The sequence below is a fragment of the Lissotriton helveticus genome, chromosome 9 (assembly GCF_964261635.1).
Source record: "Lissotriton helveticus chromosome 9, aLisHel1.1, whole genome shotgun sequence".
In the NCBI taxonomy this organism is placed as follows: Eukaryota; Metazoa; Chordata; class Amphibia; order Caudata; family Salamandridae; genus Lissotriton; species Lissotriton helveticus.
This window is the reverse complement of record NC_136070.1, coordinates 662,024,323-662,048,399: the sequence shown is the minus strand read 5'-3', so window position 1 is coordinate 662,048,399 and position 24,077 is coordinate 662,024,323. Positions and strand designations below refer to the sequence as shown.

The 24,077-nt window shown below is 47.5% G+C and overlaps 1 protein-coding gene across 2 annotated transcripts in view; it reads left to right on the top strand.

The window, feature by feature from the left end:
• Positions 1–24,077, top strand: part of PACS1 (phosphofurin acidic cluster sorting protein 1) — a 1,445,983-nt gene that overhangs the window by 1,388,558 nt on the left and 33,348 nt on the right. For both annotated transcript variants that reach the window (XM_078660756.1, XM_078660757.1), the window contains one exon: positions 3,900–4,129. In XM_078660756.1, the coding sequence (XP_078516882.1) occupies positions 3,900–4,129 (230 nt within the window). The remainder of the gene's footprint in view (positions 1–3,899; positions 4,130–24,077) is intronic.

Sequence of the window (24,077 nt, the reverse complement as noted above, 5' to 3'; positions counted from 1 at the left end):
CAGATAAATGCGCTGGAATGTGTTCAACGCTGTTGACATTTTCTGATAGGCTCTTATTTACCAAAAAGTAGTCGATCCTGGATCTATGGCCCAACTTTTTGTTATGATATGTAAATGGTTGCTTGTTATCCCCCTTTTGTTTCCAGATGTCTGTCACATCTAAGTCTTTTTTGTATACACCTAGCCATTCCCTCATCTTAGGAAGGTTCACATGTTTGCTAGGTGGTGATCTGTCCATTTTGGGGTCCAATAGAATGTTAAAATCGCCACCTAGTATTATAGGGCCGGAGATAGATAGAAGCTCCGAATACAAATTTTGCATTGGGAGAGGATCATCTATATTAGGGCCATAGTATCCAGCTATGGACAGGTTATTGTTATCTACTCTTAGTCTGGTAATGGCCCATTTTCCGTAACTATCTACTGCCTGGTATTCGATTTTTGCTTTAAGAGATTTCTTGGTAAGGATTGCTACTCCTTTGATGTTACAGTTTTGTTTAGTGCAAACACAGACGTCCACCCAATTTAGTTTGTTTCCAATTTGATCCCACTCCGTACTCAAGAGATGAGTCTCTTGTAGTATAATTATTTCATTGTTAGACTTTTTTAAATATTCAAAAATTCTATTCCTCCTGTTAGTCGTTCTGAGGCCGTTGACATTCCATGAGAGAATATTAATTTTTTTCAGATTTGCCGTCATTTGTTTGTATATTTTGGATTGAGATGGATTATATATCTCCCGATAGCTCCATTTATATTGGTTGTAGAGGACATTTATTTCTCTTTTTTTTCCCTATTTTGCTCCCCACCCGTGTACTGGTTTCATTTTGCCATAGTTCTTTTTGTGATAATTAGTTTGCCCCACCCTGAAGAAGCCTCCCTTCTTCTTTTTGGGCGGTATTCTTCGCCCTTTTGGAGCTCCTATTCACCTAAAAAAAAAAATTCCCCCCCCTTTTTTCTCCCCTTTTTTTGTCTTTAGGTTTCCATTTATTTCTCCATTCGTATTTGATCCTTGATCTGTTCGATAAAGGTTTCTACTTCTCTGGGATCTCTTATATTGTGCATCTTATTTCGCCACATAATACGGAGAGCTGCAGGGAACTTCATTTAAACCGTGGCGCCTAAGGATTTTAGTCCCCCATTAAACTGCCCCAACTGCCATTGTCTGTCCTGTGTAGCTTTGGACATGTCGGAGCGGATTCTGAAAGTCCAATTGTCTTTTTTGAGTGTTCCATTTTTCAGCCCTTCACTTACTATTTTTTCTTTTAGGGTATATGTCTTAAAGTTAATTAAGATTTTCCGTGGTGACCATCTTTCTTTACTTTTTCCGAAGGGGTCTCTGTGGACTCTCTGAATCTCTTCCGACAAGTTAACCTCCTTAGTCCAGAGAAAGAATTCTTCTAGGAGAGAGACAATGAAATCTTTGATATCCGACCCTTCCAGATTTTCTGGCACATTTAGAATTCTCAAGTTATTTTTTCTAGCTTGGTTCTCCAGCGATTCTAATTTCTCTTTGATAGTCCTATCACAGTCTTTTAATGATCTTATATCTTTATGGTTTATATCAACTTTTTTGCTGAGGGACTCTACTGTAGCTTCCATCACAGTGACTCTTTCACCTAGGTCATTTAATTGCTGATCTAGGTTCTCACACATTTCTTGAATTTTGCTTTGGTTTGCTTCTGACACTGTGAACCTCTCCTTCATTTCATGCATCATTTTGCCCATGAATTTTTCCATCAGATGTTCAGTCTGTTTAAATGTAAAATCAGATCCTAGGTCCTCTCTAATCGCTTCAGGCTGTACTGAACTGTGCAGGACGTCCGTACTCGGTTTTAACTCAACTTGAAGATCTTCGTGGACTTCTTCCCTATTTGTGACTGCGTTATCCTTTGCCCTTTCCATTTCGTCTGCCATTAAGGGAGTCAGTTTTCCGATTTCGCGTAATCGTGGGTCCCAGTGTTCACTCTTATCGCTCTTATCTTGTTGCACGCTTTCCTTACCCCTGATTTGGACCAGTTGTTAAACCTTAAAAAAAGATTTTAAGGAGGGGGTGACTTTTATTCTTTGCTCTGACAGAGGCCTTTCTTGCGTCTTGGCTTTTGCTGTTCTGGTCTTTATATTCTGTGATATGCTCTCGAGTTTGGGGGGGCTTTTCTGCTTTCTTTTTGTAATCCTAGGGACTACGGTCTGCTTCGTTGGCAGGAGGTTTTGTTTCAAGAATTGTCTGTTCCTGAGGCAATAGAAGGTTTTTGTTTTATCGCTGTTCTCACTATAAAGTTGTTTGTCTTTAATCCCCTCTACTTTCTCTGCCTCCTGAGTGTTTGGTGTGAGAACTGCCTCGCTGGTTGTATCCCCAGTTCCTACTTCCTCCTTGCCTCTCTCTAAGATGTTACCCTGCTCAGTTCCAATTACAGACCCCAAACTAGTAAAAACCTGTTGTGATGTAACTTGAGTCACACTTTGATGGCTTTTAATACTATATTGGTTAAGTCCTGTAATTAGGTCAGGAGCAGCAGATCCGCCACCTCCCAGCCCCCCCCCCCCCCTTTACTGCAGTGTCTGAGGAAGATGGCGGGCGGCTAAGACGCTCGGTCGCGAGCTCCGAAAATTCACCGCATTGCGGCATATTAACAGAATGCTGTTCCCTCTTAATTCTCCCCCATGTGAGCTGGGCACCTACTAGCTGATGAAGGATTGACTATACGGAGCTTGCTCGGTCCGTGGCACGATTGGAGACTCGCTGGGTGACTCACGGGATGCGGCTTCCCTCTGGCCGACTCACCGCCGAAGCAAACGAGACGCCTCACACTGGGACCTGGGCGGTAGCACAGGAGGCAAGCAGAAGCTACCGGAGAGCACTGGGAAGGGTCTCTTTCCTGTTCCGGGGTGGCTTGGGCAGCGACAGCACTTTCGGGAGTGTGAGCAACACAGACTTGGAGGCTGCTGAATCACCGCGTTTTCGAGCGATAAAAGAGAGGATTGTCAGACTCGATAATAGACCCCCCTAGCGCCCTTGTTAAAAGCAGCGACGGTGGAAAATTGGATGAGCCAGGGTGGAGGGTAGGAGAAAAGTCGGCGGCAGAAGGGAGGCCCAGTGCTTCAGAGGTGGAAGAGGAGACAAAAACAATTGCCAAAGAAAATATAATAGGAGTCCCAGCAGGGTAAAACAAAAACACTCCACACAGAACCAAGAACCCGGAAGGAAGTCCTACACGCCGACGAGCAATGACACACATGGTCGTGCTAACATCTGCCAATGTTCTACTCCCCTGCTTCCTGACCCACAATCCGAGCCTACTATCTTGTCTTTATCAAAGATGCATTATTTGATCTGGTCAGCAGATGTTCGTTTTTTCAGCTCCCTACGCATAATTTCCTCATATGATAATTGCCAACAACAAACAATTTACCAAAGCAGGAGCAGAACAGTTTGACATGTTCGAGTTGAAGGAGTGTTATTTCGAAGAGTCAACTCGCTGAACTGGCTTTTGTACTCACGTGTAAGATAGAGAGCCAAATATAAGAATTGAGCAAGGCACAGCAACTGGCACGTACACTTTATATTTTCTATTAATTCGTTTCTTGCTGAATTTCAGACAGTTTATCTTAACTTATTTGTGTAACATGGAGCTGGCAGATACGTGAGCACATCTTATTTTTAAACAGGTTATACAGACATTAATCAAAAACTATGATTCACTTTAATTAATCCTCTCACCAAAGGAGCTAATGAATTTTTCATCTTTCACAGTAACTTAACCGTTCATTCTAGTCTTTCTACTGACTACAAGAGTGAAATGTTGATGGTATTAGGAGATATCTTAATGTCAGGAATTTTCTTTAATTGAATAAGTAACATACTTTTCGGAATTAAAATCAATATGTTTCACTTTTAGGAATGCAACTACTGCTCACGGTGGTGAAGCTATAGGATTACAGGTTGATTACTGGCTGGCACAGACTATGGAAAAGAAGAAAGAAGGAGAGAAACGAGATGCGAGCTCCAAGAACACACTCAAGAGCTCATTCCGATCTGTGCAGGTGTCCCGCCTTCCCAACAGTGGAGAGACTCAGCCATCTGGAACCATGTCCATGACAGTCGTTACCAAAGAGAAGAATAAGAAAGGTTAGTACCATTGCATCAAAATCTAGACTTGTAAAACGAGACATTGCCCGGGCTTGGAAGGCCCCTAGGGCCCCACTACTGGAGGTTTGGAAAAGGGGCTTGGACTACAACATGGGACTCGAACGTCCGATATTTGAGGCCAGGGGGTGCCCCACGAAACATTTCAAAGTATGGAAGAAATGGGCGGACTACAGGGGCCTCCTGCTGGACCCCCCGGCACCCCGGGCCATCGACGAAGATCGCGCCCTTACTGACTAAGGGTGAATGGGTTCACACGCAGTACCTATGATTGCTAGGCTCCTCTGGTTGGACATTGTAGACACCGTGCAGGGTGGAGGGAGGGAACCGGGTGGGTTAGTGGAGGGTGGGACTCTGGGAAATCGTTGACTGAATGTTTTCTAAATGATAAAGATCTAAGCTCACTGCCTCCCTGATTCATAGGGAGTGGTGTCCAATATTGTGTATTTTGTCAACCACTAAAACCAAATAAAATTTTGTTCTGAAAAAAAAAATCTAGATTTGTAGCACCCTTATTCCAGTACATAGACTCACACACAGCTTTGCACATGCAGTCCAATCTCGACCTGCAACACCGTTTGCTGTTGAATTACCGGACCTTCACAAAAAGAGCACTGCTAAAATGTCTAATTTCTGTAGCCTCCTGAACTGCAAGAAATGGAGTTACCAAACAATCGTACACTGAGCTTTCGACCCGGTCGTACGCCCTCACGATGATAGGCAGCTGACACCTTTTGAGAAATGGATCATTAGGAGATCTGACAAAAAGAGACTCCTGTCTGACATTAATGGCTTCCTCAACAAGGCCTCCACCTCGTCCAAATCCCTGGTGCAAAAGAGATGGGAATTACAGCTGGAACGCTCTTTCACAGACAAAGAATGACTGTATGTCCTTGGCTGAGCCTGTATCTCTGCCCAAAGCGTCTTTGGTAAAGATACTCTACTCAAAGTCACCCGCTATTGGTATTACACAACCACTAGGGTGGGACAGTGGAGGGTGGGTGCCTCTGATAAATGCTGGCGTAACTGTGGGGAGACTGGCACACTCGCTCACCTCCTTTGGCAATGCCCCAAATTAACACGCTATTGAGAGGAAGTCTTCCAGGATGTGGATGAGAACTTTGACACCAACCTCCCCCATTTTCCCAGTTACATCCTGTTGGGTCTCACCAATGTTTTGATGTTACCCCCTACGCCCCCTAAAAGGGAAAGCCATTACACTGGACCTCTTTGCAGTCAAACAGGCCCTCCTGTCTGTGGGAAAGAGTATTCAAACCCACCTCGAGTGGCTCCACACAGTATTGGATCTAGTGGCCATGGAGAAACTAACGACCTCTGTTGAAAACAGACTTCCACTGTTGGGAAATACCTGTACACCGTGCTTAGAGTATCTGGAGGACAAATTCCGAGAGCTCACATGTTCCATCTACTTACATGTCCTTCGGCTCATATCACTTCATCCAACAGTGACAAACCTTTACCCTGGGGCTGAACCCAGTGACGGAGAAGGCAACCAACGGCACTAACTCTCTTACCAGACTTTTGGTGATATTAACCATGTGGAGTTAATACCCATGAGGAGGTCCCACCCCTACCCCCTTCTCCTTCCTCCCCAGTCCCGAGTTGCCACCCTCCTGCCTCTCCCAACCTCCCACCCCTACTTCCCACCCCTACATCCTTTCCCACCCTCTTGTTTCTTTACCTTACCGGCCTCCGTGATATAGGTGACCTTTTTTGTTTTAAGTTAAACTTCAATAAAATTATTGAACCATAAAATGCATAATTCGAACAGTACATGTACCTGCAAATTCCTTGGATGCCGGTTTCCAGTCCAGGGAGGACCTGGCTTGGCAGTTCGGGCTAGGCTGTTCCCATAGGGCACAGGGTCTAGACTGATTTGCATATGGCTGGGTTCAAACTGAAATGGCATGGTGAGCAAAATAACGATGGATTTAGGCCCAGATCTCTGTACTGGGGTGAATGTATGACATTGTTCTGCATTCTGTGCATCACCTGTTGTTGTTGCATTTGTCACCCTATAACGCTGGGTGCGGGCGGATGCGCGGCAGATAAGGGCAACAACCGTGCTCGGGTCAAAGGAGGTTTTATTAAAGAAAGCAAATGGTCAGTACAACTCTGTCGGACTGATGGGGGCCTCCGGGGTGATCTGCTACGGCTCCTTCCCCGACGGCGGACCTTCTCCTTCTTACGGGATACTTCCGGTTTTCGCGGGGAGGGCTCTTCCTCTTCGGAGTCCGTCGCGGCTGACTCGGGCTCCCCCAAGAAGGGAAAACAGAAAACAAGGACTGTATAAGAGTTCCGTTCACTCAAAATACCACAGGGACAGGGAGTGAGGGAGGTATCACCGGTGCTCAATTTATCTAAAGTGCACTAAGGTGAGAGAAAGTTAAAGTGCACGGGAGAAGGGTACCGGGAGTCAGGTTTCCTGTGGATTGGTACCTACTGTACCTCTACTGCCTACCCAGCCCCGCAACCGGTCACGCACCTGAGTGAGCCACGCACCTCCCCTGGGTGAGAGGCTGGGCGGCTCGTGAGAACGGTGGCCTCCTGGCGTTCCTCCGTCCGTAGCAGGCGCCGACTCTGCTTCGATGCGGTGATTCTCCTCCTGTACTCCCCCGGCCTCTGATGGTACTTGCCGCTCTCCGTCGCCCTCCGTATCACGGGGTCTTCCCTCCGCTTTCCTTCGTCTCGCGCTCTCCTCTCCTCCTGACTCCCACGTCTCCTCCTGCAGCTCCGCACTCCAAACGCTCCTCTCCTCCGACCTCCGGGTGAACAAGCACACCTGTGACTCCGTGGGTTCGCCTTTTGACGGAAATGCGTAGTAGGCAGGCTCCTCCCACTCGGCCTCCTTCCATGAGTTAAAGGGCCATTCTTCCTCGGCCGTATCCGCAATATTTGATTCAAGGTCCTGTGGGGAAGGAAGAGAAACAGGGGGGGGTGGTAAAAGTACCTGATCGTTCTGTTCCTTGGGTTTCGGATCGTCCCGAGGGTTTCTGGGACGTGTAGGCGGTGGGGATGAGTCGTAAGCCTGCGATCTCCGATACACCCCGTTACACACCCCGAGTGGGATGGGTATGCTCAGACGTAAGTCCTGTGCTCTCCATGCCACTGGAATCAAGCTATCCAGGCTGATGAGGGCTGAAAGCCTGAAACCGGTCCTTGGATGCTTGTTTCCAGTCCAAGGAGAACCTGGCTTGGCAGTTCGGGCTGAACTGTTCCCATGGGGCACAGGGTCAAGACGGATTTGCATATGGCTGGGTTCAAACTGGAATGGCATGGTGAGCAAAAAAACGATGGATTTAGGCCCAGATCTCTGTACTGGGGTGAATGTATGACATTGTTCTGCATTCTGTCCATCACCTGTTGTTTTTGCATTTGCAGATTCCTTGTGTGAACCCTTTTCAGACATATGAGTGGGTTCAAAACTTTTTGACACTACATCGGTGCTGTCTTCCCAGCTGTAGAGTTGTGAGTTTAGCACGACGTGACAAGGCAGAGCATGGCGACTCGTTTTGACTTAGCAGCCGGCGTTCTATTTTAAAATTATCGGAAGGAATACCGTATGAAAACAGACAATAGCGACTGGAAATTTATTCTTCCTACTTACAAAGGGTCCCCTATTTTGGAAACCAGCCCAGACAGAAAGTTAAAAGAATCGTAATTACCGTATGCCAGTTTGCACCAAACTAGAAGGGTTTTAAGACTACGTAGTATATTGAAGAAACTAAGAGATCTACTTACAAAACGAACATCTTAATCCGGGCAACCTCCTTGATACATCAGGGATTTGTTGAACTTACTGCGCCTTCTAACTTACACGCTAGATATCCACGTCTGAGACCTATGCCTGGCCAGGCATAGAAGATACCCTGTAAACCAGTAAGGCAGGAAGATAAATTCTGTCGGTCCTGAGGAAGGTGGTTTGAACCCACCGAAACGCGTAGACCTGGCGTTTTAGTCATAAAATTCATCTGGACTACCTCCATCGCAGAAATTAGTGGTTGTATGTAGTATGATTTGTGGGATGTATGCATAGAGAGTGATTGTGGATATATGTTTGGTTATCAGGGTTTATTTAACTGATTGATCTAATTGTTCTTAAAATAATTGCATAATGCATTGTACTTTTTTATATCTATATGAATGATGAAATGACTTTGTTGATACAGTATAAGCACTTGATTTAAAATAAAAGAAAAAAAAGATGTTTATATATAAAAAGAAATAAAAAACAATAAAGAAAATAATGAAAATGACATAAAAACTATGGTATCTGTGGTGTTTAAATGAGATTCTTGAGAAATGTTTCTTGAACTACGTCAAATGTAAAATTATATAGCCATAGGGGAATTTCTTATGCTTTTGTTATTGTTTTCCTCTCTTTTCCCTGGCTAAAAATACAACAGAGGGGGTCCCAAACTTTTTGCTACTGAGTTGTGAGTTTAGAACAGAAGTGGCTTATCAGGTTCATAAAGGACACACGGAAGTCGACAGATTTAATATGTTTTTTCCACTCCTTATATATGGAAGATCTAGAGCCACTAAATAAAACGGTTATTTTCAATATTTCTTCTGCAAGAGTGAGTTCATTTCAGGGCTATTACTCTTCTAAGCCACCTTTAATTCAAAGTCCAGCAGTACAGGCTAGTTTAGAGAAACAAAATGCTTTTCCCTTACTCAAAAGTGCCCTGGATCGGAAACCCCTTCCTTAATCTGTTTTAAATAATTTTTGTGTTTACTCCTGAAATTCTGAGCTTGCAGCACAAGCAACTTAATTTGTGGATATTACTGTTACTTGTGAGGGATGACAGCACAGCCATTATGCAGTTTCGTAGGCCAGATTGCTGAAATTATTGATGGCCTGGATATGGCTCCGGTGAAAGACTTACGCACAGTTGATGTGGCTGATTGCTTTAACAAACTACTCCACAAATACGCGTTGATGATGTTCACTGGCTGTTAAGTGGGTGTGCAAGAGCAGCTCATGGATATGCCACTTGTTGTCCAGCAATTGGGTGGGGGAAGAAGTTTATTATTCGCTGGGCAATTTAAACAAAAAAGCCACAGGATAGGTTCTCAAATTAGTCTCCACCAATGTATGATATTTCGCGGCTATTTCTCTCATTCTGTACACGAAGTTTAGAAGTTTGAGCTCCAGCTCAGCAGTATTATTGTGCCTATTGGGGGAGAGGATCACACAGAGGCACCTCCTCTTGTTATTTTATTTGAATATATTACGTGCTCGAATCACCTCCAAAGGGGTATCTCGGCGTGAGATTAAGATGATGGGCAGCAGGCAAAAAGCAGTCTTAAAATAGGTAAGTCTTCAGCGCTGTTATGAAGTGTGAGTGATTTTCACAGATGTGTAGCTGCATTGATAGTTTATTCCAGAGGTGAGTGGCAAGGAAGGAGAATGCCACTCCTTGTCAATCCTTGAGAGTGGCAAGGAAGGAGGACTTACCACTCCGAGAAAGTTCGGAGTGGTAAGTCCGAACTTACGGACTTTAAGCCAGGACTTTATACAAGATCTTAAAAGTCTCGAAGGGGTGTGAAACAAAAGTTTAGAGGCTAAGTATGTGGGCCTTTATCCTTGGAGGGCGTTGTGGGTTAAACAGCAGATCTTAAAAAATAATTCTCATTGTCACCGGTAGCCATTGCAGGGACTGAAGAAGAGGGGCAGTTGCCGTGCCAGGGGCGAGGTTACATACAAGACGTGTGGCGGTGTTCTGAACTACCTGAAGTTTCGAGAGCAGCTTCTCATTTATGGAGGCCAAAAGTGAATTGTTACAATCCAGACGGCAGATGACCAGCGCCTGGACAAGTGTTTTCCTTAAGGAGAATGGTAGTAAAGGAAAAGATCTTCTCAGCAAACGCAACATATGAAAGCAAGAGCCTGTAATGGCCAAGGTGTGTTCTGTCATAGAAGGGGATTGGTCCAGGAGGACTCCCACTTTTTTTTACCACTAGTTTGGGTCCTGAGGCAGAATCCAGTTCTGATGGCCACCAGTCAGAACATGACCTCGTGATCAACACAAGTCAATGAGGAAGTCGCGGTCGCAGTTTTCACAAAACAATACCCTTCCCAGCAGACCCTGAAGAGATGGAAGGTTGGAGAGTCACTCCACCCATGGATACCCCAGGAAACAGGATACCTACACCAGGGAAGCCGGGTGCATAGGTGTCAAGTGACGTCGGAAGCCACCATAGACCACAAAGGAGGTCTTCAAGAAAGATGCTGCTGGGGAAGAAGGCAGAATCCAGTGGAACCCAAAGGTGGATTCAAGGTGAGGAGAACCTGCCAGCAGAGGAGACAGAGTCTATGCCACTCAGGAGTGACCAGGAGGCATGGAAGACGAATGCCCACCGATGTTGGGGATGCAGGTGAGTTTGATGGTGCCCTTGAAGTTGCAGCTGTGCGGACCATGCGATGCTGTGGCAGACCAGGAGCCGTTTACGAGCTGTCCCACGTCGGATGTCAAAAGTCAAGGGGTCAGTGTCTGGCAGGGGCACCACCAAGCCTTGGCAACGGCAAACAATGTAGTTGATGAAAAAGGTGCAGTGTTAGTACTAGTAAGGTCCAAGTGACTCACCATAACTAGCTAAGTCAGAGCAGGACCGAGCAAGCAGGGGAGCCCACTGGAGCCAAAGAAGACCCTTGAGAGGACCCATGGGCTGGAGGCACAGGAGTAGCAAGAGGACCTCGAGCAGCTCGTCAAAAGATGAAGGCCCACGATGCAGAGGATGCGATGCAGGTAAAAATCTTGACTGCAGGAGATGTTTGAGGTAGGAGCTTCTTGGAGCCAGAAGATCTCTGGAGGAGAGAGTCAACAAGCCTTCAATCAATCAATCAGGCGTTTGTTAAGCGCGACTACTCGCCTGTAAGGGTCTCAAGGCGCTGGCGGGGGGATTAACAGGCTCCAGTCCGGTGTCGTGGAAGGCCTTATGGGCATAGGTGAGCATCTTGAAGGTGACTTTAGCTTCGATGGGGAGCCAGTGGAGTGTGCGCAGGTGCTGGGAGATGTGGCAGTGTCTTGGCTGGTCGGGTGAGGTTTTTGTTTATTCCGGCCTAGAGTGTGTTGCTGTAGTCGAGTCTGCTGGTGACCAGGGCGTGAGTGATGGTCTTTCTGTGTTCGAGAGGGATCCAATTGAAGGTCTTGCGTAGGAGGCGGAGGGTGTGGAAGCAGGAGGACGAGACAGGGTTGTCTGGCGGTCTATTTTGAGCTTGGAGTCCAGGATGATTCCCAGGTTGCATGCGTGGTCTGTGGGGGTGGACGGGCTTCGGAGGGCGGGGGGGCCACCAGGTGTCATTCCATGCGCAGGGTTTGGGCCCATGATGAGTACTTCTGTTTTGTTGGTGTTTAGTTGTAGGCAGCTGTTTTTCATCCATTTGGTGACTGCTTCCATGCCTTCTCGAAAATTGTGTCTGGCGGTATTGAGTTCGTTGGATAGGGAGAGGATGAGTTGGGTGTCGTCTGCGTATGACACAATGTTGAGTCCGTAAGTTCTGATGATAGGGGCTAGCAGAGCCATGTAGATGTTGAATTGTGTAGGGCTGAGGGAGGACCCCTGGGGGACTCCGAAGGTGTAGGGTTGGAGAGGAAAGGAATGGGGGGAGTCTGACCCGCTGTGTTCTGCCGTAGAGGAAGGAGCAGATCCAGTTGAGGGCCTTGTCTTGGATACCTGCGTGGTGGAGTCTGCATATAAGGGTGCGGTGAGAGACTGTGTTGAACGCCGCTGAGAGGTCGAGGAGGATGAGGGCCGCTGTTTCTCCTTCTGTCCAGTAGGGTGCGGATGTCTTCTGTTGCAGTGAGGAGGGTGGTATCTGTACTGTGTTTTTTTCTGAAGCCAGATTGGGAGGAGTCGAGGATGTTGTGCTCTTCGATGAATGTGGCGAGTTGGCTGTTGATGGCTTTCTCGATGACTTTCGCTGGGAACGGGAGCAGGGAGATGGGTCTGTAGTTTTTGAGGTCAATGGGGTCTGCCGAGGGTTTCTTCAGGAGGGGGTTGACCTCGGCGTGTTTCCAGTCGTCGGGGAACATGGCGGTAGCCAGGAAGCGGTTGATGGTGTGGCAGAGCATGGGTGCGATGGTATTGGCGGCTCTGTTGAAAATGTGGTGGGGGCAGTGGTCCGTGGGGGCCCCGGAGTGGATTGACTTCATCATCTTCAGTATGTCTTCGGTGGTGAGGGCTGTCCAGTTGTCGATCGCTGGCTTCAGGGTGTCGGGTGGTTGGTGAGGGTTCAGTGTGTTGGTTGTCTTCGTCGAAGTTGTTGTAGATGCTCTTGATTTTGTGGTGGAAAAAGGAGTTGAGTTTGTCTCAGAGGTCTTGTGAGGGAGGGATGTCGGTGGACTCATTGGTGGGTTGGGCAAACTCCTTGATGATGTTGAAGAGTTCTTTGCTGCTGTGTGTGTGAGTGGAGATTCTGTCTTCAAGCTCTTTTTTCCTCGTTTTTCTGATGAGTTGGCAGTGGACGTTGGTGGTGGCTCTGAAGTTGTTGTAGGCTTCTGTGGATTTGGTGTTCCTCCAGGCCTTTTCGAGGTGGGGCAAGTGCGTCTGGACTCTCAAAGTTCAGTGGTAAACCACCTGGCTTTCTTGGCGTGGGTGTTGTTGTTTTTCTTGAGGGGGCTATGGTGGTGGTGCTGTCGGAGATCCATCTGTGCAGGGTTCGGGCTGCGGTGTTGGGGTTGTCGTTTTCCGCGATGGTTGGGGTGGAGTTGCTGAGTGACGAGGTTAGTTGGTTGTCGGTGATTCTGGTCCAGTTTCTTCGTGGGAGCAGGTGCAGGTGTCTGTGGGTGTTCTGAGGGTGAAGTGGACACATCGATGGTCAGTCCATGGGAGTTCGGTGGTGTGGCTGAAGGTGATGGAGTTATCTGTTGTGAAGAGGGGGTTGAGGGTGTGTCCTACTGAGAGCGTGGGTTCGGTCACAATCTGGCGGAGTCCAATGTTGTGGAGGTTGTCCATGAGAGATGTGGTGCTGGGGTCCAGTTGGTTGTCAAGGTGGAAGTTGAGGTCTCCCAGTAGGGTGTAGTTGATGGACGCGATTGCATGCGGGGAGATGATGTCTGTGATGGAGCTGGCGAAAGGTCCGCGGGGTCCAGGGGGTCGATAGATGAGGGTTTCTCGGAGGGTGGTGGTAGGGCTGGCCAGTATCTTGAAGTGAAGGTGTTCCATCAGGTCTGTGGGCTCGTCAGGGAGTGTGCTTAGGCGGAGGTTGGATTTGTGGACGATGGCGATTCCTCCTCCAGGGGGGGGTGGGGTGGTTCTTCCTGGAGATCTTGTATCTTTGGGGAATGGTGATGGCGATGTACGGTACCGAGGTGGTGTTGGTCCATGTTTCGGTGACGAACGCTAAGTCCAGGGTGGTGCTGTCGAGGAGGTCCCAGATTTCGGTGGCTTGTTTGTGGTGGGATCGGCCATTAAGGAGGATGCATTGCAGGGTCTTCGGTTGGGTTGTGGTCTTGCGGGCAGGTTGCGCCTGGTCTGTGGTCTTGGCGGTGCTGCAGGTGTGCCGGCAGCGGTGACAGCTGAGGGGTCCGTGGGTGTTGGCTGGTGATGCTAGCTTCCAGTTGTTGTTGCGTCCTGGGTTGAGAGCGTGGAGTGCCGCTGGGTCGTAGCTTTGAGGAGGTCCAGGGTTCCTGGTGCTGGTCGCAGTCGGGCGCAGATGGGCTTGCCTTTGTCGCGCCTTCAGCACGCCCGCAGCGCGCCCGCGCAGCAGCGGCCGCCATTAAGTAGGGGTTGGGGAGGGCTGGACAGCTGGGAGGCAGGAGCTGGGAGGGTAGCTGGATTAGGCTGGTCGTGCTGGGGGAGGGGCCACGGGGGCAGCAGCGGCAGGGATAAAGGGGCAGAAAAGGCAAAAAGAGAGGAAAGAGTGGAAATGAGGCAGTGAAAGGTGCAAGAAAAGTGGGGGAAAGACACAGAAGGAGAGTGAGGGGGAAGATTAAATCAGTAAAAAGCGAATGAAAACGGAGGAAAGACACAGAGGGGGAGTGAAAGGGGGAGATTGAAATCAGTAAGAAACAAGTGAAAACGGAGGAGAGACACAGAGGGGGAGTGAAAGGAGGAGATTGAAATCAGTAAGAAACAAGTGAAAACGGAGGAGAAACACAGAGGGGAGTGAAAGGGGGAGATTAAAATCAGTAAAACACGAGTAAAAATGGAGGAAAGACACGGGGGAGTGAAAGGGGGAGATTGAAATCAGTAAAAAAACGAGTGAAAACGGAGGAGAGACAGAGGGGGAGTGAAAGGGGGAGATTGAAATCAGTAAAAAACGAGAGAAAACGGAGGAAAGACACAGAAGGAGAGTAAAAGGGAGAGATTGAAATCAGTGAAAAACAAGTGAAAACGGAGAGAGAGAGCGGATTGAGAGAAAGGAGATAGAGGTCCACTGGTCCACCAGGGATGAGGCGCAGGTAAAACCTGCAGGTGGAGGAGGGCCTCGAACACCGACACTCAAGATTGCAGTGGCTCAGGGGAAGGCCTCACTTGATGATGGAGCTGCGAGGGGGGGGGAGCAATTTCACTGATACTGAGTCAGTGGTCTCGCTCGCCTGTCCCCCAGCGGTCGCCATTAAGTAGAAGTCGGGGAGGGCTGGACAGCTGGGAGGCGGAAGCGGGGAGAGGTGCTGGATTGGGCCGGTCGCTTTGGTCGTGCTGGGGGGGGGAGGGGCCGCGGGGGCAGCAGCAGCAGGGAAAAACGGACAGAAAAGGCAAAAAGAGAGGAAAGTGGAATTGAGGCAGTGAAAGGTGCAAGAAAAGTGCGGGAAAGACCCAGAAGTAGAGTGAGAGGGGAAGATTAAATCAGTGAAAAACAAGTGAAAACAGAGGAAAGACACAGGGGGGGAGTGAAAGGGGGAAATTGAAATCAGTAAAAAACGAGTGAAAATGGAGGAGAGACAGAGGGGGTGTGAAAGGGGGGATTGAAATCAGTAAAAAATGACTGAAAACAGAGGAAAGGCACAGAGGGGGAGTGAAAGGGGGAGATTGAAATCAGTAAAAAACAAGTGAAAACTGACTGACAATGAGCCTTGGAAAACAGCAAGTCGACACAGTGCACAGGGGTTCTATTCCAGCGGTTCCGTCAAGGGATACTGGCCTCAAAGACGATGAGAAGACAGTGCGGGACTCAAGGAAATTGCAGAAATACCACCTGTGTTGCAGAGCCTTTCGAAGTCCGTGGGAGCCCAGGATCAGCAGGCCGGTCAGCTGTGTGGTGGTGCCTGCAGATGCAGGGGAGTGTCTCCTTCACTCCAAGGCAGATTCTTTTGGGTATTTTGGATGTCCACAGGCCTTGTGAAGAACCTGTATGGAGCACCAGCACAGATGTTGCAGCAGACTTATAGGACAATGAGACCAGAAGCAGCAGGAGTTGCAGTCTCGGTTCCCAACACGAAGTCCAGGGAGGTCCAGAGTGCACTGATGGTCGAAGCTGAGGTGGTATGTGATCAGAATCTTTTCCCACCACGAATTTAAGGACCCACCCACAGGTAAGCCCTTAAGTCCCCTTAGGAAAGGGTTTGGGTTGGACAGTGGGGAGGATACTCCCATGTCCTTTGTCCAGTTTCACACCAGAGCGGGAGCCACCGGCTCCCTGAACTGGTTGGAATGGGAGTATGCAAGGAGTGCACCAAATGTGCCCTTAACGCTGTCTCAGTGGCACTGGCAAGCACCCCCACCCTGCTCCAATACACTAAACCCTGTCTGGGAGGTGGTCACACCTCCCTGTGACTGGATATGTATTGTTCTGCTTGAGCTTGGCTCAGCAGCAGGAGGGCTGAAACATGTCTCTGGTCGGCAGCAGCCCTAGCTTGCTGTCCGGTTCCGGAAGACTGGTACCGGGAGCACTGAGGGCCTCCCTGAGTAGCTTTACAGTGCATGGAATCATACCTACCACATGAAAAATGATTCCAACATGTTTGATAGCAAGCATGACAGTGTTTGTTACAGTCAGTTTATAGATGGGCATTGCGTAATGTCTTGTTACTTACCAGTAATCTTCATGACCCCGATTAGGATCCTCCTCATCCCAGTCCTAACATAGTGAAGCAGTCCTGCCTCCAACAGCCAATCAAAACGCTTTGAACTTTAAGTCAAAGGTCACATAAGCCCCTCCCACCCACTGTCATGCCTGTTATAAACAAGTCCAGACACAAACACAGTTGGAGGGAGGGAGGGAAGAGGACTGGGATGAGGAGGACCCTAATCGGTGTAATGAAGATTACCCGTAAGTAACAAGACATTACTCCCTCATGGGTTCTCCTCATCCCAGTTCTAACATAGTGAGGAACTCAAAAGCAGAGAACCAAGAATAAAAACGCAGGACACCAGGGATCCTTGCAAAAGTACAAAATGTAATCAAACAAATGATTAATGAACAGCAGCGTTCAAAACGCCAATAGCAAACTGTCAACAGAGGCATCTAAAACATCAAGGCGATAATGCAGAACAAACGTGTGATGGGACTGCCAAGTGGCCGCTCTACAAATCTCCTGGATAGAGACTCCCTCAGCCCAGTAAGCAGACACCAAGCGTGTCGAACGACCCTGCACCTGAGACAGAGGAGGCACACCTACAGACTTATAGGACTGGCAGACTGCCAAACGCACCCATCGACTTATGGTAGAAGTAGAAACCTTCTTCCCTTTAGCCACACCCCCACAGGAGACATACAGGGCCGGAGAAAGCCAAAACACCAGAGAACGCTGGAGGTAAATCTGAAGCGCCCTGCGAACATCCAAAGAAGAAGGAACAATGGAATTACCCTCCGTAGGTAAATCAGGAAGGATCACCACCTGCTGTAAATGTATCTTGGAGGAAGCTTTAGGCAGAAAGGCTGGGTCAAGCCGCTAAACAACCCTATCCTGCAGGTACTGCAAACAAGGGAAAGAGATAAGCGGAGGTGATGGCCAACAAAAAAGCCACCTTAGAGGACAACCATAACAAATCCGCCTCCAACAAGGGCTCAATAGGGGCAACTGCAGACCCTGCAAAACAGTAGGCAAGTCCCAAGCAGGCACATAACAGGAGATACTGGACCATGAAGCTGAAAGCTCCGAAGAAGCAGACTCACGAAAGGTGCAACAACCTCCAAGGAAGCCCTGGGACCCCGACAAGCACGAACCGCAGCCCATTGAGCTGACAACGTGGAAGGTGAAAGGGCCTTCAAAAACCCATCCCAGAGAAAGTTCAGAACAGAAGCCGGATCCCCAAGCATAGGATCCACACCGTGCGAAGAACATCAAGAGACAAAAGAGTCCCAATGTCTACCATAGCACTTAAGGGTCCAAGGCCGACGCGACAGCTGTATGTCACGGGCCACCACAGAAGCACAGCCCAAAAACTCTAACGTCAGCCGCTCAAGAGCCAGGCCGTCAGATGAAAACGACGAAGGCAGGGCAGAGACAGGTGTGGATACTGAAGCGGAGCAGGGACTAAGGGAAGCCGGATAAACCTGTCCCCCGCCAGCTGCATCAGGAGAGGTAACCAAAGGCGGCGAGGCCAAAAAGGAGCAATCAGCAGCACAGACACCCTCTCCCCATGAATCTTTTGCAGCACCCTCGGGAGGAGGGGAATAGGAGGGAAGGCATACAGAAGACCCGAAGGCCAGGGAATTGAAAGAGCATCCACCACCCAAGCCTGAGGACACACTACCTCCATACAAAATCTGGGGAGACGACCGTTGTGTGGGGAGACGAAGAGATAGATCCAGGGAGTCCTGAACCGAAGACAAAGGTCCCTGAAAAGAGGAACAGAGAGATGGTACAGAACTGTGGTATATAAATAAATAATACCGGATCTAGGTTTTACTGGACATAGTAATAACAGATAGCTCAATAAATAAGAGTCAAGATTCGAGGTAGTAGGAGTTTGCAGGTTTAATACAGCATAAAGGACAGAAACAGGACAACCTGCACAGGAATGGGATGGCAGCGCTGCCGGGGGCAGGATCAGGATCGGCGTAACATTTAATAACAGTACACAAGCATATATATTAAAACAGTTGCATTACAATGAATACAGTAGGCGGAGCAGTGGGTGTGGTCAATAGCAGTCGCGAAAGATAAGGGTGAAAGTAGGTGTAACAGGAGGCGTGTACATAGACATGTGATGTAAACGTAACAGAATATGTCATAAATGGGGCGGAAACATGGAGGGGGCTACCTAAGGAGCCGGGACCTCTAACCTAATGGTGCGCGCAAACTGACAATGACGTGTTACTAGGAGAAGCTGGGGGCTATGAACTCTGTGCTAGGAGTAGAGACTGAAGTCTGGAGAGTCAGGGCGACATGTACCTAAACCCTATCTAGTATCTGATGTTTAGAGGACATGTTGATATAAACTAAGAGTCAGGAGGGGAGAGGCTAATAGACTCTAAGACTGGAGCATGCATTATTCTACATGTAGTGCGTGATGAAGAATATTAAATGACCATTAATACAGTATTTCTCTTACATGGAGACGTAAAGGCTAGACAATGACGGAAACTATTGATGCGATTCAGTAGCTTAGAAATGCAGAGAAGGAGGGCTGGACTGATAACTAGAATCATAACATACTCTTGGCAGACTAACAGGCAGAGCCAGGCCGAGCCGGGCACTGTGAGGCAGGAAGTAAGTGAAGGGTCGAGGATACAGGTGGGGGCTGTATCGCTCCTCAGCGAGGGTTCAGGAGACAGGAGCTGAATCTGGTGTCCAGGCCCTTTTGAGGCCTAGAAACGGGGACTTTTCAATGAAATAACGTGCACACTGAGAAACGTGGCAACGTAACTTTACATAGGCCTAATACTCGTAGCTTTCACGAGAACTGGAAACTGGCATACTAGAGATGGACACAACTATAATTGCGTCTTTAATCAAACATGGGGAATACATATGCATATTAATCATGCACACATAACATAAGATGGAGGACACGTAGGGACACAGAACATGGCAAAATTTACTTTTCCACATTCCCTCCTTGTCACTACGTTTCCATCAGGAAACATCAATATTCATGATACCATCTATCATTTCATACAGTATCATTTGCTCGTCTCGAATTCTCTTGGAACGGGATTTAGAACGGGACTTGGGACTAGGAATACAAGAGGTGGCACAAATGCCGCAAATCGCAGGGCCACATTGTAAACAGAGGCAGCAACTGAATATGATCGCTACTGCAATACCCAGAAATGACAATACTTTCCATCCCCAGGTGGAAATCATATTCCAGAACCAACCGGACCATGTCCAGGTGCCTGGATCTTGGTGTAACATATGGGCAATTTTATGGAGTCTGGTAATAGCTGAATAAACAGACGGCGCGTTATTAGGAATGAAAATGCAGCAACTAGATCCGATGACTCTACAGGCCCCGCCCCTATCGGCCAGTATGACGTCAAGGACGAGACGATTCTGGAGCACGACAATTCTCATAAAGGATTGCTCCTCGGTTAAGTTACCTAGAGCAGAAGTAGTCTCAATCACTACTGCTTCAAGGGTTCTGGTTAATCTACGTATCAGTTTACTATTTACAACAGTACCTAAATAAGGGAAGACACCTTTATTGATATCTATGTATTGTTCTAGAGCAGTTTCAGTATAATCGACAATCGGGAGATTTCTCTTGTGTCTAGTATGTACTAGGTGGGAATTCCTATGGTAGTCAGGTGGGGCTAGAAAAACTGGTGGCAGTAGGAAGGCAATGTAACAGGTTCCCTCCCAATCGAGGGGCAGACGAACATATGCGGTCTGACCACAAACAAAATAAGAATGACGTGAAGCTTTGAAAATAGATTTCCTACTGTCACTATACTTGACAATAGTAGTACAATCACTATGGCCTACATGTACGGAACCATTCTTTCGGACACATAATTCGCCTTTAACTGGTAGTATTGACATAGCAGGTAAGTCTGGAGTAGAATCAGACTGAACATTCAGGACCATAAGATTCGAAGAATAATTACCTAAATTATAAACTTCATTTTCTAGATCTAACCCTGTTCTGTGGGGAAGACCTTGCTTGTCTGGAAAACATGTACTGTTAAGAAAAGACATATCTGTTGAGGATGACGTTAACGTGGACCATGCTCCACACGAACCATTATGTGAAAATGGATAAGGAAAGAGTGGCAGAACTCCCTTCGGTGTCTGGAAAGGGGGGAGTCGACCACACACCCAACAATTAGTGGCATTGTTGGTCTGGTGTGAATAATGTAACATGCGGATAAAAGAATTATTTCGCATAGCGAGACGATAAGAGAGTTCATGAGGAGGCAGATCACTAAACGTGTGCTCTACTGTAGCATTAGAAGACTTATTTACATGAGAAACTGGAAAACACAAATAAAAAGCATAACTGGTGCAGGTAATCATGAGGCTGAAAAACAATATGAAACTTAGAAAAACGATACATCGGATTGAGTTTTGACTAACTCTCTCACTATGGGGGTCTATTATATACATGTCAGAAACCGGTCTAACCGTTTCACCTAGGGGAGGACTTAGACAATCAAACTGGCTGACTTATTTTACTAGACCTTAATTTGAGCTTATACTCCTGTTGCGGAGTTTCTCTAACGGGGAGGGTTCAATATCATTGTCTTTTGCGGGACAGTCCTTAAGAATAGTACTTTGGCAGTCTTTACGATCCTCGGAAATGTTCTTTGAAACCGGCTTCAATCCAAAAAATCTTTTCACATGTGACAGGTGGACCCAGCCCTTCCTGCCTTCCAGCTTGACGGCAGTACGGGTGGCCAGGAGGACCTGTCGGGGTTCCTTCCAGCGGGGCTCCAGCGGACTTGAACGATCAAAGTTCCGGACAAGAACCATGCATCCGGGAACGATGTCATGCGGTGCCACCTCGGTATTGTCTGGAAATGCGGCAGCAACCTGTGAACGACAAGAGTTGAGGGCAGACATCAAGGAAGCTAGGTAATCTGTCAGCATATTACTTGAAACATCGGTAATACTTCGGGGTCTAGGTGTACCCCACATGTTAGGGGGGCGGCCGAATACGACTTCATACGGGGACAGACCTGATCTGGAGTGTGCGACCATGCGCATATAAAATAAAGCGACTGGCAGAGCTACTAGCCAGTCCACACCTTTCTCTTTACAAATCTTGGCAATACGGATTTTCAGGGTCTGATTATGTCTCTCTACGAGACCAGCTGCTTCAGGATGGCGTACACAATGGAACTTCCACTGGTACCCTAACAAAAGGGAAACATGTTTCATCAACTCGGATGAGAATGGCTGGCCGTTGTCAGAATATACGACTCTAGGGAGTCCATAACGGGGGAAGAATTCACGAACCAGCTGCTTGGCAGTGGTCGCGGCTGTATAATCTGGGACTGGATATGCTTCTGTCCACCTGGACAAAGCGCATACAACTACAAGGACATACTTGAAACCTCGACATCGCTCCATCTGAATATAATCCATCTGGAGGACTTCAAAAGGGTGGTCAGGGGGCTGGAATCCACCTTGTTCCACCGGGACACTTTTACCTGGATTAAACTGGCAACATATCATACAGGTACGGACTTTCTGCTTGGCTGCAGCTCGTAAATGCTTGTTGAACCAAATGTTCTGGATACTGTCTAACATAGCTTTTTCTCCTAAATGGGCTGGACTATGTGCGGTATTGATAATGACTTGAACCATGGAGTCGGGGAGAAACCATGTGGCTTTTCCCTTCGTTACCCATCCCTGATCTGTCTGGACCCCTCCTTGTTCGGACCATTTCTTGATTTCATCGGGAGTAGCATGTAACTGAATATCTATGACATCTTGAGTGGGGTCCTTAACTGTTATGCATGTAGTCGGATCTGGAGTAGGTGTCTGTGTTGGATTAACTGAAATGTCTGGAGTCTGTGCTGTAAGCTTGGCTGTGCGATCTGCTAGATCATTACCTTGAGAAATAATGTCAGTAACTTTCGTATGTGCTTTGCACTTCATGATAGCAATAGATGTCGGTAAGTGTATGGCATCTAACAGAGCTTGAATAAGGAGACCATGCTGAATCTTGGTTCCATGAGAAGTCATGAAACCTCTCTCCTGCCAGAGCACTCCGAAGTCGTGTACAACTCCGAATGCGTAACGTGAATCTGTGTAAACATTAACTTTCAGGTTCTTAGCGTGTATGCAGGCTTGTGTCAGAGCAACTAGCTCTGCTGCTTGAGCAGACAGGGTGTCAATACGGTGTGTTTCAATAACTTCAGTGTCAGTAGTCACTGCATACGCGGCTACTAGTTCTCCTGTACTTGTTCTCATACATGAACCATCCACATAAAGTGTCAGGTCGGGATCTGGTAATGGAATATCTGTCAGATCTTGTCTTGGCTTTGTCATAATGTTAACTACTTCCACACAGTCGTGTGTGGCAGGATTTGAATTAACTGACGGTAACAGTGTAGCAGGATTTAGAACGTTGCAGCGTCTGATTTCTATGTGTGGCTGGAACAGTGTCAATTCATAACCTGTTAAACGTGCAATTGTCAAGTGCTGAGTCTGTGTTCGGTTTAAAAGAACTTCCACGGAATGTGGAACTTGTACTGTCAAGGAATGTCCTAATACTATGGAATCACTTTGTCTGATAGCTAGTGCTGTGGCTGCAACTGACTTGAGGCACGCAGGCAGAGCCTGGGCTACAGGATCTAATGTGCTCGAAAAATAAGCACAGGGCTTGTATTGTCCTGCTTGATCTTGTGTGAGAACAGATAATGCTGTACCTTCACGTTCAGTGACGAAAAGTGTAAAAGGCTTACTGTAGTTCGGTGTAGCTAGAACTGGAGCTTGGCATAAAGCTTTCTTTAACTCATTGAAACTAAGTGTATGTTCAGATGTCCAAGGGAGGACAGTCGATACGGCTGCCTCCTGTGTCGTTAACTGTATCAGTGGTTTAGCTAGAAATGCATACTGAGGAATCCATTGTCTGCAATAAGAAGTAAGGCCGATAAAAGCACGTACCTCCTTCTGTGTCTTGGGCTGAGGAAGACTCGCTATTAACTGGATACGGTCTGGTGTCAACTGCCTACCCCACTTGGACAGCAAGTGGCCTAAATAGATCACTTGCTGGACACAGAATTGAAGCTTCGAAGGGGACACCTTGTGCCCCATCTCGGCGAGAAAATACAAGACTGTAAGTGATGCTCGCTCGCAAGCACGTTCAGAACGGGCTGTGATCAGTAGATCATCGACATACTGGAGCAGGGCAGTGTCAGTTGGCATGTGAATGTTGTCTAGTTGTCTCTTAAGTGCTTGACTGTAAATGCTAGGACTTTCTGTGAAACCTTGAGGAGCTCGTGTGAACATATAGCTCCTTCCATTTAAACAAAATCCGAAAAGAAACTGGCTGTCTGGATGAATGGGGACACTGAAAAACGCGTTCTTGAGGTCTATGACTGTGAAAAATGAGGCTTCGGAATCAATGGCTGTCAATAGGGAAGAGATATCTGGGACGACTGGGTACTGGGGAATAATACATTTATTAAGTTCTCGTAGGTCAATCACTAATCGATATACTGGCGGTGCATTTGGATCAGTACGTTTCATGACTGGAATGATCGGAGAATTACATACATTGGAGTCAGTTTCTACAACTACTCCTTGAGCCATGAGCTCGTCAATAATTTTGGATAAGGCTGCTACAGCCTCAGGTGGCAGTCTGTACTGTCTGATTCGTGGTAACACTACACCTGGTTTGAGAGTCACACGATGGGGTGTGATTTGCATATAACCTACATCAGTTGGACCTTGCGCCCATAGATGCTGCGGAACATTAGACAATCTCGGATCAAAATCTCGTAATACATAGTGACCCTTGAAGTCACGTAGAAACAGGCGTATTCCTTCTGGGGAGCAGCAAATAACTGCACCTAATTCTTTCAGTGTTTTAATGCCTAACAGATTTTCTGGACATGACT